General features: G+C 43.2%; 1 protein-coding gene across 3 annotated transcripts in view; it reads left to right on the top strand.

Moving 5' to 3' along the window:
- Positions 1–10770: 10770 nt before the first annotated feature.
- Positions 10771–19198, top strand: part of UBE4B (ubiquitination factor E4B) — a 124791-nt gene continuing 116363 nt past the window's right edge. Inside the window, exon 1 of one of the 3 annotated variants that reach the window (XM_074218490.1) lies at positions 10771–11029. In XM_074218490.1, the coding sequence (XP_074074591.1) occupies positions 11006–11029 (24 nt within the window). In that variant the 5' untranslated portion in view covers positions 10771–11005. The remainder of the gene's footprint in view (positions 11030–19198) is intronic. The other 2 variants (XM_074218491.1, XM_074218492.1) reach the window with 2 other exon arrangements.

The following is a 19198-nucleotide window of genomic DNA, read 5'->3' as shown; positions in this document are numbered from 1 at the left end:
TTGAAGGTTTATATAAATAAGGTCAAAGAAATGTCCTTGAAGCTATCTCTGACCAGGAACAGGGGCAGTTAGAAACTCCTAGAATGTGTAGGGTGGGGACCCAGAGTTTCCCAGAGGTTGACATTCCCCCCACCTTTGGTCAAGGTAGAACAAGAATCTGTCCTAGATCAATGAGGCTTTGTGTCAGTTCCAGGAATTGCTGAACCATAAACAGTATTAATAATATGGACTCCAATATGAGATAACATATGTAAATCCCCATTAAGAAGACCCCCATCAGAATTACAGAAGGCAGACAAATTAAGTATAAGAGATAGTAAAATTGCATAATAACAGGGTATTTTTTTTAAAATTAAAGGTAATAATCTTTGGTTTTTGTTCAGTCCACAATTCTTTCTCTGGATACAGATGGTATTCTCTATCACGGATACTCCAAAAATTGTGCCTGATTGTTGCACTGATAGAATAAGAAAGTCAAGGTTGATCATCACCCCCATGCTGCTGCTGGGTTGTACAATGTTCTGGTTCTGTTCATCTTGTTCAGTATCAGTTCATGCAAATCCTTCCAGGCTTCCCTGAATTCCCATCCCTCCAGGTTTCTAAGAGAACAATAATGTCCCATAACTTACATATATCTCAGTTTGTTCAGCCATTCCCCAATTGATGGAATTAAGTCCAATTCCATTCCCATTCAGTTCCCCTCTTAGGATGAGTAGAGACTGAAAAGAATATAATTCTCACATAAAACATAGATAACAGAACACTATTTATAGGAAGATGACCTCTACTATCCTTCAAAGTTGCCAATTATGCATGATAACTAAAGACAGTTAAATATCCTATTTGTCTCACTCTTGATGATCCCATTTGGAATTTTCTTGACAAAGATAGTGGAGTGATTTGCCATTTCCTTCTCCAACTCATTTTACAGATGAAGAAACTGAGGCAGACAAAATGAAGAGACTTGCCCAGGTCATGTAACTAGTAAGTGACTGAGGCCAGATCTGAACTCAGGAAGTTGAGTCTTCCTGATTCCAAGTCCCAAATCATTAATTAATTCTAAATTGTATGTAAAGAACAGTCTCATCAAGTGAGTAAATCATGCAAAATATACCTGTACTTCAGGATAAGTTCCACAAATATATGTTAATTCCACATTAAATAATAAAACTAGATAAAATTTACCTTTATTTGAGGTAACACAAGACAGTTCATAGGTCACTGTCCTTGAAGAAAATCTATGACACTGAAATTCTTATCTTTGGAACAAAACTGATGCATATGATACTGATACTAATAAAGTTTTAGATCTTTGTTGCTATTTGGTCTCTTAGACTTCAAATTCCACTTTACAAAATGGATGACTCAACAATGTTTAAAATAACAGCAGCAACACATTATCTGTTCTCTGGTTACAAGTTATTCTGACCTGCTTGAGGGGTATTAAAAGTAAGAAAAAGAGTTTCCATTTTTACATGAAATTGAGGAATAAATAATAAAGAGTTAAAAAACAAGAGTATTCCCATTTTTTACCAGGATGTGAGCAAAATGAAATAAAATAATAAGGGGGGGGGGAAGAAGAGTATTTCCATTTTTTAAATGCAATTGAGGGGGGGCGGCAGAACTAAGATGGGGGCAGAACTAAGATGGCGGTGTGAAATCAGGAATTCCTGGAAACTTGTTCCTCCAAAATCTCCCAAAAGTGTCAAATTACGACTCAAGTCAAAATTTAGAGGGGGCAGAACCCACAAAAAGACTGAGTGATACAATTTTCCAGTCTAAGACAACATAGAAGTTCCACAGGAAAGGTCTGTTTCATTGGGACCAGGGGTTGGAAAAAGTCACTGCTGAGCAGTGCAGGGCCAGGGCCCTAGGGGTGCCTGAGTCTATGGCAGAGGGGGTGATTTTCAGACCCCCTGGCCTAGGAATCACGGGGAACAGCTTGAAGGGGCGGTGAGAGAACTCTGCCATACCAGAGTGAGTGTGAACACTAGCCTCAGCCCTGCAGTGAGAACCTGCAGCAGGAATCGGGGAAGCCAGTCAGCATCTACAGAACACAGCTCACAGATGGTAAGGGAGTTGGGGGAGACTGCAGAGGTCTCTCTGCTCTCCCTGGGGCAGGACTCAGCTGTTTGCCCACACTCAGATCCAGGTTGCAGTTTGGGCTTCCACACTACTATAACTGAGCAGGGCTCATCCTCAAAGCTTCAGGGCAGAGGGGAGGGCCTGTGTTCATCCACATCCCAGAGCACAGGCAAGAGAGCAGTCAGAACTTCTCATGAGAACTTGGAGGAATTGAGGTCCCTGTGAAATGTCCCCAAAACCCCTCCAAAGCCTTAGAAGTGTGGTAAATCAGTCACAGGCTGAGGAAATGAGCAAACAACAGAAAAAGAAGAATCTGACCATAGAAAATTTGGTCCCATGGAAGATTCAGAAGATGACAAAAGAATCTGACCATAGAAGATGACAAAATCGAAGCTTCTGTACCCAAAACCTCCAAGAGAAATAGAAAATGGGTTCAGTCTATAGATGAGCTCAAAAAAGACTTTGAAAAGCAATTAAGGGAGGTAGAGGAAAAATTGGGAGGAGAAATGAGAATGATGCAGATAAATCATGAATACCAAATCAGCAGCTTGGTGAAAGTAACACAAAAAAATACAGAAGAAGATAACATGTTGGGGCGGCTAGGTGGCGTAGTGGATAAAGCACCAGCCTTGCAAAGTCAGGAGTACCTGGGTTCAAATCCGGTCTCAGACACTTAATAATTACCTAGCTGTGTGGCCTTGGGCAAGCCACTTAACCCCATTTGCCTTGCCAAAAACCTAAAAAAAAAAAAATAATATGTTAAAAATCAGTTTAGGGGGTGGCTAGGTGGTGTAGTGGATAGAGCACTGGCCCTGGAGTCAGGAATACCTGGGTTCAAATCCAGTCTCAGACACTAAGTGATTACCTAGTCATATGGCCTTGGGCAAGCCACTTAACCCCGTTTGTCTTGCAAAATCCTAAAAAAAAAAAACAGTTTAGGCCAAATGGAAAAATCAACACAAAAAGGCAAATGAGAAGAATGCCTTAAAAAGCAAAATTGGCCAGGTAGTAAAAGAGATTTAAAAATCTCTCTGAAGAAAATAACTAAAGGAAACTGACAACTTTGCAAGAAATCAAGAAGAAATAAAACTATTCCAAAGAAAAAACAAAAGTTAGAAGAAAATATGAAATATCTCATTGGAAAACAACTGACCTTGAAAACAGACCCAGAAGAGATAATTTAAAAATTATTGGGCTACCTGAAAGTCATGACTAGGAAAAGAGACTAGACTTCATTTTTCAAGAAACGATACAGCAAAATTCCCCTGAGATCCTAGAAGCAGAGGGTAAAATAGAAATTGAGGGAATTCAACAATCACCCCCCTGAAAGAGATCCCAAAAGAAAAACTTTCAGAATATTATAGCCAAACTCCAAACTCCTAAATCAAAGAGAAAATACTAAAAGCTGCCAGAAACAAACAATTCAACTATCAACTCTATAGACAGGATTAAACAGTATCTGGCAGCATCTACATTAAAGGGCTCATAGGGCTTGGAATATGATATTCCAGAAGGCAAAAGATCTTGGTTTACAATTGAGAATCAACTACCCAGAAAAACTGAACAGGAGAAAAGATGGACTTTCAATGAAACAGAGGACTTTCAGACTTTCCTATTGAAACAATCAGAGCTGACCAGAAAGTTTGATCTCCAAGTACAGGACTCTGGGGAAGCCATAGGAGGGGGTGGAAAAGAAGGACTAATTCTGAGGAATTTAATGATGTTGAACTGTTTGTATTCCTGCATGGGAAGAAGATACTGATAACATATGAACTTTCTCATTTGCAAAGCAGTTAGAAGGAGCATATAGACAAGGCACAGGAAGGAACTGAATATAATGGTATAATATAGTAAAAAGATGGAATCAATGGGTGATAAAGGAAAGTACTGGGAGGAAGAGAAAGGAGAGGAAGAAGAGGCTAAGATATTTTACATAAGAGTCAAGAAAAAGCTTTTACAGTGGAGTAGAATGGGAGAAGGTGAGGGAGAATGAGTGAGCCTTCCTTCTCATCAGAAATGGTTCAGAGAGGAAATAACATATACACTTAATAGGGTATAGAAATCTATCTTACCCTAGAGAAAAATGAGAGGAAAGGGATGGGATAAGGGGGAATGGGGGAGGGGAGGGAGGAATAGGTGGTAGAAGAGAAGGAAGATCATAAGAGAGGGTACTCAGATACAACACAATTCTGATCAGGGACAGGGTGAAGAGACAGAGAATAGAATAAATGAGAGTGGGAAGGAATAGAGTGGAAGGAAACACAGCTAGTAATAGCAACTGGGGAAAAAATACTGAAGCAACTTCTTTGATGGACTTATGATAAAGAAGACAGCTCATCCCAGAGACAGCCATTGGAATCTGAACTGAAGTACTGAAGTACATTTTTTTCTCTCTCACTATTCTTGAGGTTTCTCATCTTTTTTTTGGGAGGGGGGATTTATGTTTACTCTCACAACAAGATCATTGTAACAATATAAAATAAACAAACCAAAAAAAGGAAAAGATAATAAAAAATAAACCATAAAAAATAAATGCAATTGAGAAAAAATAAAATAAAAGAGGAAAAAAGAATGAGTATTTCCATTTTATATGTAATTGAGAAAAAGTAGGAAAAAAAGTAGAGTTCCCATCTTTACATGTAATTGAGGAATAAATAATAAAAAGCTAAAAAAGAAAAATATTGTCATTTTTACCAGGATGTGAGCAAAAGTGAAATAAAATGTGAGGGGGAAAAAAGAATATTTCTATTTTTACATGTAATTGAGAAAAAATAAAATAAGAGGTAAAAAGAAAGAGCATTCCCATTTTTATATGTAATTGAGAAAAGGTAAGAAGAGTCTTCATTTTTGCATGAAATTGAGGAATAAATAATAAAGAGATTAAAAAGAAGAGCATTCCCATTTTTACCAGGATGTGAGCAAAAAAGAAATAAAATAAGAGGGAAAAAAGAAGTATATTTCTATTTTTATATGTAATTAATTGAGAAAAATAAAATAAGAAAGAAAAAAGAAAAGAATATCCCCAATTTTACATATACTTGAGGAACAAAATAAAGGAGAGAGGGTAAAAAGGCATGTCTCCAAGGTATTAGGGAATGGGGAAAGCACAGATGTTTGTAATTTGGTTTTGCTAGATATTTTCAAGTAAATATCACTTCATAAAAGCTAATTGATATAAATTATTGAAATAATACTGAGTTGCCAATTATTGGTGATTGATATTGGGAAGAGTATATGGAATAGACACTTATATGAGAATGGCATTAAAGACATCATTGACCCCTATAGAGTACTGAGTGGATGATGTAGCTAACCATCCTCTGGATGAGTCTAGATCCTCCCTTTTGGAAGATGCTAACCTGGACGACGTGTGTGATCCCTTCCAGTACTAGAGCCATGATCCTCTTACCTTCCTGCTTTGGCTTGTGAGTCATTGTTTTGTGGTAGGCTTGACCTGTTGCTTTTCCTGAGAAGTTTGAGCAGAGAAACAAGGCTTACCTTAGTTTTGCACCATGAGTTAACTTGAAAAGTTTGGAGGAACATGGGTTTAAACAGAGATGAGCTCTAGGCACCACTAGGTGGGGTATTTACAATGTTTCTTACAACACAGTCACAGGCAATCCAAAGAGAGATGGATAGTTTTCTCACTTCTTTTATGAAGAAATTTGGGCAGTGGTAGGGTTGGGGCTGCTGTCACCAAGTGAATGTTGGGATTAGGAGGCTAATGAATCAGGAGGCAGCATGAATGTTGAGTCCCCAAATATAATACTTACAATAATAATAATTTATTATGATTGTTGTCAAATAAAATAATAATGATAATGATAATATATTATAATGATTGAGGAAAGCAACTAGGCGATGGATAGAGTTGTCCCTGGAGTTAGGAGGACCTAAGATCCAATCTGACTCAGGCACTTAATCCTGTTTGTGTCAGTTTGTTCATCTGTCAAATGAGGTAGAGAAGGAAATGGCAAATCACTCCAGTATGTCTGCTGAGAAAACCCCATATAGGATCATGAAGAGACAGATGTGATTAAAATGACTCATCAATAACAAATAATGATTGTATATTGATAAAAAATCTATTGACATATCAATCATCAACATATTAATACATGGGGATGTATTAACATAAAATAAATTTATGTAATTGTCAATATAATATACTGACAATATATTGTATAATGTTATAATTATTATATTATTACATTTTCCGTTTAAAATAATAAAAATATTAAGTACCTACTATCTGCTAAGTAATGAGGAAAGAAATAAGAAAAGAGACAGCCTCTTTGGTCAATGAGTCAGTTTATCTACTACTTACAAAAGGAAGTTAAGGGGGAGAGGAACTTCCAAGGAGATGGGAGGGAGGGGCTGGTATGGAAGCCAAACAAGAGCTATTAATGGAGAAGAGTTACCTGGAATTGTGAGCCTTCTATAGAGAAGTTTTTGGAGAAAGGTAAAGCTTGATCCTAGGGGAGAGGCAATTGTGAGTTGAGAAAATGTTAAATATCCAGAGCCAGGCTTCAAGGTGATGAGATTTCAGGTGATCCGTTTATCCTGGGCATGGCAGGGCAGTACAGGGCAGAGTATGAAACCAAGCAGAGAAGCTGAAAAGGATGGAGGTTCCTATAAGACTATGAGCTATAAAGGAAGACTTTGGGGCAGCTAGGTGGTGCAGTGAATAGAGCATTAGCCCTGGAGTCCAGGAGGACCTGAATTCAAATCTGTGTGACCTTAGGCAAGTCACTTAACCCCATTGTCTTAAATAAGTAAAATTAAAAAAAAAATTTTTAAAAAAGGAAGGCTTCCAGAGGAGTTTGATCCAACCTACAACAGAAGAGGAAAACAGAAACTGGACTTGGGATTCCTGCAACTTAGTGTCTCAAAAATTCACCTAGAGATCTAGGAGGTTACGAGACTTGATCAGAATCTTTCAACTAGAAAGAATCAGAGGTCCTGGTTTGTAATGAAACTTTTTATTCATACTGGGCAGACAAAAGTCACCATGGTGAATAGAGCCCTGGGTTTGAAATCAAGACTCTTCTTCATCAGTTTAGATCTGGCATGAGACATTTACTAGATAGGTGACCCTGGGCAAGTCACTTAATCTTGTGTACTTCAGTTTTCTCATCTATTAAGTGATCTGGAGAAGAAAGGACAAACCACTTCAGTATCTTTGCCAAGAAAACCCCAAAATGGGGTCACAGAGTTGAAAACCAATCATCATTCACTACTCCATGCCATCTCTCAATGACAGATTACAATTATATAGTACTTAAGTACATCCTTTCATTTGGTCCCACAAAATCTTGTAAGATGAAGTAGACGCAGGAAATCATGGGTATAGAGGAATATTGTAATTGGAAACAAATTTTGTAATCTTTTTCTGCACTTGACCTTTACTTTGGCCCTGCCCATGTGCCAAAGAAAAGGAAAATTATAGAAGCATAGATTATAGAACTGATAAAATCTAGTTCTGAGGGGGGAAAAAAGAAAAGAAGTGTAGATCATTCCCAGAAGAGCTTACTTCTTGGAAAAAGAAGAAAATCACTCATGTGGTCCTCCTAGCTGGAGAAGGAGCAATGGATGGAAGCCAAGATGTGGGGGAGCAGAGACAGTACATTGTTTTATTCATATAATATAGGTCTGACGGAAGATGGTAAGACTATCTGATAATTCCAAATTGTATTTGCTGTCTCTGAGAAATATGAACTACAGTGTAGCAGGATGCAAGAATAAAGAATTTGGTCATGGTATTGCCCCATTGACAGCCTCATGTTCTATTAAGAGGAGTTTATACACTGTTTAAGGATTCCTATAGGTCCTTTGCACCTTCAGCATTTTCTTTAGGGTGAAATAAAGACTGTCTTCTATCTAACATGCTATTTTTATCTTCAATATTAATATAGGAGCTAGGACTTTGTTGTCCTGGAGAAATCTAAATAGGAATTTATTTGTTGATTTCTGGAACAAACTCTGGTTTGGGGCTTAAGGAGTCAAGGAGAAAATATAATCCTTTTGGGGAGATTCCTGATGCACTGTGAGGCCAGGGCTTGGGGGGGTGGTGGTCCTGAACCAAGGGTTACATCAGATTGAAATGAATTGGTTAAATTTGTATTTTATACAAAACTTGGACAATTCAAAAGTGAAAGCTTCTTTTACATAATTACTAGCAATATACTATTTGACTTAAATAGTTTTAGATAATCTCTTCACAAAAGAATTCTTTTCCTGGATTGCAGACATTTTACAAAGCCCTCAATTGCCTCACAAATTCCTTAAATATCTAGCTGTTAGGTTACTAAATTTAAGCTTATATGAAATGAATTGTAACTGTTCCAATTCTGGAACACTATCTTTAAAATTACAACCAGGTAAGAAATCAAATACCTTCTTTTATGTGATAAAACTTGGAACTCAATTCCGGCAGGACCACTTTGTGGTTTCCATATGTCAGTGTGGATACACATGCCTATCAGGAAATGCTTATCCCCTTGTCTATGTAGCTCCTGATTTCCCTGCTTTTACTCATTGTCTTGGGGTGAGGAATCCATTGAATTGTGTGTCTAGATTTAAAACTTTCCATTACTTGATGCTCCCATATTTAATCATCTTCTGAATGTATTCAAATAGCTCAACAAGATGTTTTCTTAAAAAGCCAACTAAGTCAAAATAGCTGAAATTCTGTTCATGTTCCATTTTTTCACACCCAGTCAGCTATCTCAGAACAGATGGATGAGCTTAGCAGATCAAGGGAGGGGAAAAAAAGATGGGACTGTGAACAGTGAGATATTTGCTATGAGAATGCCTCTAGAAATGAGATTGTGTGTGTGTGTATGTGTGTGTGTACAATAACGTATATTTCACTTTGTATGGCCAGGTGTATCAGTGTCCACTGAGGTATCTTTGTGTTCATGGTGAGGGAGTTTATGGTTATATGAGGAAAATGTGCATAATGGCATGTGTTTAAGTGCATGACTCTGGCATGTGTGTATATGGTGGTGTGTGTACAATATAATGAGCTCTATTTTCCTGTGTGTAAATGGTCTTATGTGTATGTGTGCCTAGTGAAGGGTATGCATTTTGTCTTCATGGGGATGGGATGTATTCACAGATGTGGTCTACTTGTGTGTACAGTCAAAAACGTTTGTGTTGCTGTGCATAATCAAGAGGATTATAGTGAATTTGTGTGTTGGCAGGTGTGTATGTAGCGAGGGGACACACGGTGTGGTGATGTGTGCGTATGTGTGCGGGCATGCTGAGGTATGCTGGTGTTTGCAGGGGTCCGGTGTATTTGTGTGCATGGGGAGGAGACCCTGGTTGTGTGAGTGTGTGCGAGTGCTGAGCACTTTCTGGAGGCTTCCAGGAGGCCGGTGGTGTAAGCGGGAGGTGTGTGTACAGCGTGATCCTGGGGCACCCCTCCCCCCAGGCCCGGGGTGTGCCTCCGGCGGCAAGGGCAAGGCCATCTTGTGTGTGGCTGCTGGCGTGCACGTGCTGACTGGGAGCCTCGGCGTGTGTGTGTGTGCGTGTATGTGTGTGCGCGCGTGTGTGCGTGTGTGCGTGTGTGCATGCACACGCCCGACCGCGAGGCCTACAGTTTGCTTCTGCACAGCCTTTGGTTAGTCAGTCGGGCCTCGGGAAGGATTTTGCATTTCACACATTCTGCCAGGCCTTGGCTGTGTGTGTGCTGCACACAGAGTAGGTGCGCGCGCACACACACGCACACGCACACACGCACACACACACGCGCGCACACACACACACGCACACACGCACACAAGCGCGCGCCTCTCCCGAGGCCGGCGCCGCGTGTTCACAGTCTGCTCCCCGCCCCCATCGCACCCCTCCCCCTCCCCGGCCGCTGCGGCTCAGGGCTGCGCCCCGCCCCCTCCCGGCCCGGAGGAGGCGTGCGTGTACGTCACGGCGCGGCGCGGCGCGTCGAGGACACGCAGCCCGCCCCTCCCCCCCACGCCGGCGGCGGCCCCGTCAGGTCCCCTTTGTGTCAGCCTCCGGCCCCGGCCTCGCTCTCGCCTTCGCCCCGCCTCCTCCGGTCCACGTCCCCGCGCCCTGCCCCCGCCCTGCCCCGCGCCGTTGCCATGGCAGCCGTCCGTCCGCCTCCCCGCCCCCCCCCCGCCCAAGCCCCGCCTTTCTCTCCCGCCTCCCCGGGCTGTTGCTGAGCGGGGGAGGGAGGAGGGGGAGGCGGAGGCGGAGGCGGAGGGGAGGGGGAGGGGCGGGGGCCGCACCGCCCGGAGGAGAGGAACGCCGGCGCGCCGGGGCCCGCGCTCCCATTGGCCGCCTCCTGCGGGGGGCCGGGAGCCCCGCCTCCCCGGCGGGGTCACGTGATCCCTTTCCAAGATGGCCGCCCTGTTGTTTTGATGAATAATCCTTGGCGGGGCCAGGGGGGCCAGCGGCGGGCGGAGGGGTAGGAGGCTCGGCGCTCGGGCCCGACGCACCCGCACTCCCGGCCCCTTCCCCGGCCCCCGGCGGGGCTCTGGCGCGCAGGCAGGCGGGCGGGCAGACGGGCCGGCGGGGCGGGGCGGGGCGTGGCGTGGCGGCCGGCCTTGCCCGAGGAGGCGGCAGAAGCGGCGGCGGCGGCGGCGGCCACAGCGGCTCCCGAGGAGGCTCCCCCGAGCCCAGCGCGGGCCAGAGCGAGCGCCCGGGCTGCAGCCGCGGCGGCCGCCACGAGGAGCCGGGCGCCTCCGTCCCCCAGCGCAGCCCCGCGGCCGCCCGGGGCGCCTCTCCCGGGGGGCCCCTTCTCCCGGCTTCACCTCTGACTATGCAATTCTGAGGCCGCCCCGTCGGGGGAGCGGGCCCCGCGCAGCCGCCCCCGGCCCGAGGACAGCCGGAGCAGCGCCGGCCCGGCCCGGCCCCCACGCCCCCCGCCCCGACGCCTTCCACCATTAAGAGGAAAGCGATGGAGGAGCTGAGCGCCGATGAGGTGAGGGGGAGGGGCCGCCCCCGCCGCCGGCGCGAGCGCGCGTGTGCGGCCGGGGGCGAGGCCCGCGCGTGGGGGAGTGTGCGTGAATGAGCGGGTGCGGGGGGGGGGCACGGAGGGAGGGCGGCGTGCGGAGCGGAGTGCGGTCAGCGCGCTAGCGTGGTGTAAGACTGCCCGAGTGTGCCCGGCGCCGAGCGTGCCCGAGTGTGCTCCGAGTGTGCCCGGCGCCGAGCGTGCCCCGAGTGTGCCCGGCGCCGAGTGTGCCCGGCGCCGAGTGTGCTCCGAGTGTGCCCGGTACCGAGTGTGCCCCGAGCGTGCCCGGCGCTGAGCGTGCCCGTCCGGGGTGTCTGCGGGAGTGTGCAGAGGACTCCGCGGGATGCTGTTGTGTCCATGTGATAGTGTGTGTGTAACGGTGCTAGTGTGACAGCGTGTGTGTGTGACGGAGTGTGCGGCGGCTTGGTGTGTGGGACGGTGCGAAGCTGACGGGATACCGTTGTATATGTGTGGAAGTGTGGCTTTGAGCGTCAGACTAAGTGTGATGGCGTGTGTGTTATGAGATAGGTAACGTGTGCATGTGACAGCGTGATCATTGACTGTGATAGGATGTATGTGAAAGTGTGCATGACCGCATGTGAGAGGGTTGAGCCTGCTAGTGTGTGTGCAACAGTGTAAGACCGAGTGTGTCAGTGTTGTGTGTGAGACTTGAGGGATGGTGTTGGACGACTGACAGAATGTGAATGTGTGTTTGTGAGTAGATGTGAGACTGATTGAATGTATTGATATGTGAGAGCATATTAGAGGGGTTGTGTGTGCAATAGAGTATGTGAGTGGATGTGTGAATAGGTGTGTGAGTGATGAGATGTGTGAGATGGACAGTGAGTATGTGTGAGTGTGTGAATGAATGTGTGTTCTGATGAATTTGTGAAGAGTATGAGTGTGTGATAAGAGTATGCTGAGGTGTAGGGGGTGGGGCAGCATGGAATAGACTTGGTTCTGCTGCAGGACCGCTGACCTTCTGGTGGGTCTGGAGGCCTGGATCCCCCCCCCCCCCCACACACACACACCTTGGGTGGATGACTCCAGAGGGGAGGGAAGAAAGGGGTCACCTCTCTCCCCTTCCACCTTGAACTTCTCTCAAACCCTTGCTTGGGCCAGGTCTACTTGTAGGGAGAGAAAGGGATTCTTGGAGGCGAGGTGGGAAGGCTCAGGCTGAACTCACACAGTTGTTTTTACTTTAAAAGTTCCTCACCTCAAGCACCTGAAGTTTTCCTTTTTAAGAACAACACAGTTTTCTAATGTGTCCTGTTCTTTTTCTTTTCCCTCTTTTAAAATGATGACATGAAGCTGCTCAAGAGCTCTGCTTGTCAGTCTACCTGACTGTTAGTCAACTGTGGCCCACTGGAAACTGGGCACCCTGCTCAGGAAACCCCCTGTCCCACTCTTTCTTCAGGAACTCCTGGGCTGGTGCCCACCACACAGTAGGCACTTGATCAGCTGAGCTCCTTGGCAGACAGACTAGGAGGTCCAGGTAGCTCCTGACTTTCCAGGCAGCCTTTTCTTTGTGACTTGTCATCTCACCATTTCTGTTCCCTTTTAGACTGGTTTCTTGCTGTGGTAGAGACCATGCAGGAAGCATAGTATTTAGTGGAAAGAGACTTGGAGTCTAGGGAGTTCTGGGTTTGAATTCTGTCTCTGGCACCTGTGTGGCTATGGGATAGTTTTAAGCTCCTTAAAGACTCTGTTTCTTTACCTCTTAAATGGAGATATTCCACATAGCACTTCACTGGGTTATTATGAGGATCACATGAGATAATATATACATAAAGAACTTTAAAATTATTTAATTTTCTGTTATTCCTATTGTGCCCAAAACCATGCTCTCAATAGTTCACAAAGAACTACACCACAGTGAACAGAAGAAAAGAGTAAATCATCAGGTTAGTGGTGACAAGGCTTCGGTGCAACTATTTTAACCTCAGTTGTCAGTGTATTTACTTAGGTATTAAAGTCCCCTGGGGTAGGACCGGTTCATAGGCAGGGAGGAGTCAGATTGGGAAATTGTGATGTGGTCCCTGGCCCTTTTGTAAAGCCAGGACTGTCCTGATTGAGCCACAGACCCTTCAGAGAAGCCATTGTAGAGCAAAAGTGGCATGACCTCCATGGTGTTCCTGGGCCCTGAAGGGGTCCTCTGCTCCCACCCTGTTGTCCCTGTCCCCTCTTTGGACAGGTGCCCTCCCCCCTCCACTGCTTCCTCTGTGAATGAATAGCTCCCAGTTCTTGCAGACTGGCTCACACCCTGCCTCAAGGACAATTTTGCTGCCCCTTCTTCCAGTCTTCATATCCAAGGCAAGCTTGCATCAGCCTTTGTTTTGGGATCTGAATCTGGATCTGACTGTGCTTCATGTTGGTGATTGTCTACTCTGTGCAAGATGCTGGGGATAACCAAACAATCCCTGCTTTCATGGGGCTTCCATTCTTCTGAAAGGAAACAACCCTCAAATGTGGTTTTAGTCTGTATGCTGATCCTACTCTAATTAAAAATCAAATCCCAAAAGTTGTCTAAAATATCAGTTCAGTAGTATTTTTTTAATTGCTGTATACATATGCATTTTTTACATCATCATTTCCAACATTCCTTCTCCCTCTCCCCTACCTAGAGAACTATCCTTAATTAAAAAAGAAGAAACAAGGCAGGGTTATCTGCCCTGGGGCCTGGCATGTAGTGGACCCTTAATAAATGTTGATTGATTGTAGACAACAGAAAAATAGGAGTCAAACCAGGCAGCCTAGCCTGATAGATAGTACCTGCGGGGTTCTACATGCAGAAGTGGGGTGATCCGTCTTCTCCCTTCTTCAGGGCCAAGCTTGCCTGTTTTAATTACACAGCATTCCATTTCCAACCTTTGTTCTTTCCATTGACATTGTTGAAATAATTTTGTCTGCCCCCTTCCTGGTTCTGCTGACCTAGTTTTGTAACTACTCAGGTAAGATTTCCAGTGCTTTTCTGTATTCTTTGTATTTAGTGTATTCTAAAGCTCTGGCTCTGACATTCATCTTCCTTAGCCTCAGTTTTTTTATTTGTAAAGTGAAGTTGGGTCTGATGACCTTTGAGGTCACTTCTAGCTCTGTCGTTTTTCATGGTGTGGGGTATTTCATTCTGTTCATGTATTGACCAACAGTCATGTTGGGACAGTGGAGAGAGGGATTGAGAAATTCTGTGGAGTTGAGAAGGATTTGGATTCAAATCCCATCTCACATCCTTAGGAGCTCTGTGACCTTGGACAAATTACTGTATCCTTTGTAGCCTCAGTTTCCTCTTTTGGAAAATTGGGGGTTGAAATAGCCTCTTCAGATCTCTCCCAAGCTAAGACTCTGTGATCTTGTTCCATATTGTTACTACAGTTTATGGACATCTATTTTGTTTCTGGTATTTTGCTTCTGCAAAAAAGCTTGTAATTAGTCATTCAATAAACTCCTAAGTGCTAGGGATAGAAAAAGAGACAAAAGACAATCCCTGTTCTCCTAGAATTGGAATCCCTGGGTCAGAGGGTTTGAATAGTTTTATTATTCTATGGGCAGAGTTCCATACATTTCTCCAGAAAGGTTGGATATGTTCACAACTCCACTAGCCATGCATCAGTGTCCCAGTTCAGCAATGTATCACTGTCCCAATAATTCCTGTTTTCAAGGAACTTAGAATCTAAGGTGAGAGACAACATTCAAACAAATAGAAAGTAAGCTATGCACAGGATAAATAAGTATTAAACACAGAAGGCACTAGAATTACTAGAGCTTAGGGGAGGCATCCTGTAAAAGAAGACATTTTAATTACAAATAAATATTTTGGGGGGCAGCTAGGTGGCGCAGTGGATAGAGCACTGGCCCTGGAGTCAGGAGGACCTGAGTTCAAATACGGTTGCAGACACTTAATAATTACCTAGCTGTGTGGCCTTGGGCAAGTCACTTAACCCCATTGCCTTGAAAAAAGCCAAAAACAAAATAAAAACAAAACAAATAAATATTTTGGTATATGTGGGATCTTTCTGCTTTTGTAGATGGAGTTCTAGCCTGGAATCAGGAAGACCTGAGACCTGAGTTCAGTTTCCTCATCTGGAAAATGGACATATCAGCACCTCCCTTTTAGGATTCTTGGGAGGATCAGATAATATTTGAAAAGTTCTTAGGGTGCCAGACCACCAGCACAATATAAATGTTGTTATTAAATTATATATTAAATATATTACATTACTGATATAATTATTATTAAGGCAATTAGTACAGTGCCTGTCACATGCTTAAACCCTGCCCCCCTTTTTTAAATAATTTAAGAACGATTTTATTTAGAGTTTTGCAATTTTTCCCCATTCTTGCTTCTCACCCCCACCCCCCACAGAAGGTAGTCTGTAAGTCTTTACATTGTTTCCATGGTATGCATTGATCTCAGTTGAATGTAATGAGAAAAACCCTTCCCCTTTCTTGGCATAATTGCAAATAGCTTTCCATAATGGTTGGAACAGTTCACAAATCTACCAACAGTGTTTTAATGTGCTTCACTTTCCACAATTCTGACAACATAATATTACTACGCTCTTTTGTGAGAGGGAAACTGAAGCTAGGAGAGAAGCAAGCAGGTGGTCTGGCCTACTATCTTTCCTTTGAGAGTTTGATTATGCCTCACTCTTTTTTTTTTTTATGCAAGGCAGTGGGGTTAAGTGACTTGCCCAAGGTCACACAGCTAGGGCTTAAATGTGGAGGGCTGGATTTGAACTCAGGTCCTCCTAACTCCAGGGCTAGTGTTTTATCCACTGTGCCACCTAGCTGCCCCTTGCCTCTCACTCTTGCATTTCTTTAATGTCTAGTAAATTTTGTTCCAACCTCTCATTATCCTTTTTGAATTGTTACCTTTTTATTTCTTTCTGCCTTTCTGCCTTATGTTTGTTTCTCGTATGTGAGAAATTGTTGACTTTTTTAACCATCTCAATATTGTTCTTTACCAGGTTGCTTAGTTTATTTTTTATTTCATAATTTTAAACTTCATTTTAGTTTTAATTCTGAATATAAGCATAAAACAGTTTCTACAGTTGTGTAGATCAGAAGTAGATGACTATACACATGATATGAATATTATGTACAGCTTTTATTTCCTTTTAAATATGATTCATTCTATAAAAGATACTGGAGTGGTTTGCCATTTCCTTCTCTGACTCATTTGACAGATGGGGAAAGTGAGGCAGACAGAGAGAAGTGACTTGCCCAGGGTCACATAGCTAGTAAGTATCTGAGGTCAGATTTCTTGGAATCTCCCTGACTCCAGGTGGGGCACTATCTACTTAGACACCTGGCTGCCCCAGGTGCCAAGTTCCTTACAGTGATGCAATTTCATCTGTCAAGTATCTGAGGCAGAATCTGAATTCAGGTCCTCCTGACTCCAGGAAGGATGCTTTCCCCACTGTGCCACCTAGCTGCCCCAGATTGAAATCTTTTGGAGGGCAGGGGATACCTTAGATTTTTTCTTATCTTCTTGAACGTTTATTCACTTCTTATTGCTGGACACTATGTTGAGCGTAGGTACTTAGTAAACACATGTGGGTATTTAAGGAGGACTTGCGCCTCTGCTGTTCAGGCTTGCCATGCCCAGGGCTGTTCCTCCTCCTGTGGTGTCCATCTTGTCACCCAACCCCCACCTCTGGCAAGCACAGTGGCCACACCCTAGTGAATCGTCTTGACCTATGGGCTAAACCAGGTTGAGGCTAACCAACAGGCCTCAAACTTAGGGGATGTGTACCCCAAGCATGTGAAGATTCCTCTGTTGGAACAGTTTGTTCCAGAGGTTATGAAGGCAGCTGAAGTGGATTCAGAGGAACGCTTAGAGCTTGGTCACACATCAAAGACACCAGGGTCATCCAGTGCTCCTGGACCATGGCCAGTCATAATGATTCTTGTCTTGTCACTGGACTCTAGAAGAAGTACTGAGGCCGACGACACAACTCGACCTCGCTTAATCGACCTCGCTTAAATCTGATTCATCCAGGAGTTAAGAAATGGCACTGATGTCAAATAAAGGACAAACAACATCTTTACCAATTTGCCAGGAAGTGAAACCTCAGATGAGTTTGATTTGCATTTCTCTTCTTCGTGATTTGAAGCAACCTCTTATCTAGTTGTTAATGTTTATATCCTTTGTTCTTTCATGTTTTTGTTTGTCCTTTAGATCTTAGATTATATATATAATCAGAAATATTTAATGTGAAGATTTTTTTTACCCCAATAGGCATTTTTCATTCAGGTTCCATCTTATTATGTCATCTCTAAACAATTGTAATTTAGAGATTTTTATTGTTTGATTTTCAATGAATTGTTTTAAATCATTTCTGGAAGAGGAGTGAGTAGTATAATATAATTCTGGAATGGAAGTGAGGAAAACCTGGGTTCAGATTCCATCTCTGACCTTATTTTGTAACCAGGGACAAGCCACATAGTCTTTCCAGGTCATGATTTCCTGAACTGTGTTAAAAAAAAAAAAGATAAGAATACTTATAATATCTCCCTCCCAGGTGATAACCTCCTTTAATAACTAGGAGGTTCTAGAATGTTTGTAAGATCTCTGTAAGTCTTAAAACCCAAAATAAGTGTTGCCTGTTATTAGTTTATAACAGTTGTCTCTAAAGTTCAGGAGATTGTATACAAAACAAGGGCTATAATTATGACAGACAGAAGGCTAACAAATGATTAGACTATTAAAATAGGATGAAAAATTTAAAATCACAAATATGTTGATATAAATTACCTCTTGATAAAATATTGAGAAAAATGACTGGTTATTCCTTATAAAACAACATAAAAATGACATTTCAAAATAATTTCTTATATATATATGCATACAATCAAATACCTGGGTATGAGACATTCTTTTTCTTTAATAAAATTGATTAAAGATTTTGTTTATTTTGAGTTTTACAGTTTTCCCCCATCTTATTTCCCTCCCCATCCCCCCACAGAAAGCAATTTGTCAGTCTTTACATTGTTTCCATGTTGTACATTGATCCAAATTGAGTGTGATGAGAGAGAAATCATATCCTTAAGGAAGAAACAAAAAGTATAAGAGATAACAAGATCATACAATAAAATATCAGGGTTTTTTTTCCCCCTAAATTAAAGGGAAAGTCCTTGAACTTTGTTCAAACTCCACGGTTCTTTATCTGGATACAGATGGTATTCTCCATCACAAACAGACCCAAATTGTCCCTGATTGTTGCACTGATGGAATGAGTGAGTCCATCAAGGTTGATCATCACCCCCATGTTGCTGTTAGGGTATACAGTGTTTTTCTGGTTCTGCTCATCTCGCTCAGCATCAGTTCATACAAATCCCTCCAGGCTTCCCTGAATTCCCATCCCTCCTAGTTTCTAGGTATGAGACATTCTTAAAGCCTCTGCCATGCCATAGAGTCTTTGTCTTTTTTTTTCACTTTAATATTTAATATTTATTCTCATTTTGTACAAATAATGTTTTTATACATTAATAAAATATTCTTGTTTAAGAGTAAACAAAATACCCCCCTCCCTCCAAAAAATATAGACTCGCTTGAGCGATAAAGGGGAGAGAAAAAAATTAAAATTAAAAAAAATAATAGTAATAATTGTAGGTATGGCCAGGTGGCGCAATGGATGGAGCACCAGCCCTGGAGCCAGGAGCACCTGAGCCCATATCCGGCCCCATACACCCAAAAATCACCCAGCCATGTGACATACAAGCCACCCCAAACCCACTGCCCTGCAAAAAACCAAAAAAAGAAAAAAAAGACCTAAAATAAAATAGTAATAATAGTAGGGGTGGCTGGGTGGTGGACAGAGCATTGGCCCTTGAGCCAGGAGCACCCGGGTCCAAATCTGGCCTCAGACACCCGATGATCACCCTGCTGTGTGGCCCCAGGCAGGCCACCCAGCCCCCATTTGCCCTGCACCCCCCAAAAAAAATAATAAATAAAAAATGTGCTTCAGTCTTTGTTCCAACACCAAGAACTCTGTTGTGGGTGGATCATATTCCTTATGATAAGTCCATCGCAAAAGTTACTTCTGTATTTTTCCACTGTTGCCATTGCTGATCGCAACTCCCTCCTTTTGTATTTCTCCACTACCATGTACTATATATTCTCTCTCCTTTCACTCTGAC

The sequence above is a fragment of the Macrotis lagotis genome, chromosome 1, assembly GCF_037893015.1.
Source record: "Macrotis lagotis isolate mMagLag1 chromosome 1, bilby.v1.9.chrom.fasta, whole genome shotgun sequence".
NCBI lineage: Eukaryota > Metazoa > Chordata > Mammalia > Peramelemorphia > Peramelidae > Macrotis > Macrotis lagotis.
This window is presented reverse-complemented; position numbering and strand designations above follow the sequence as displayed.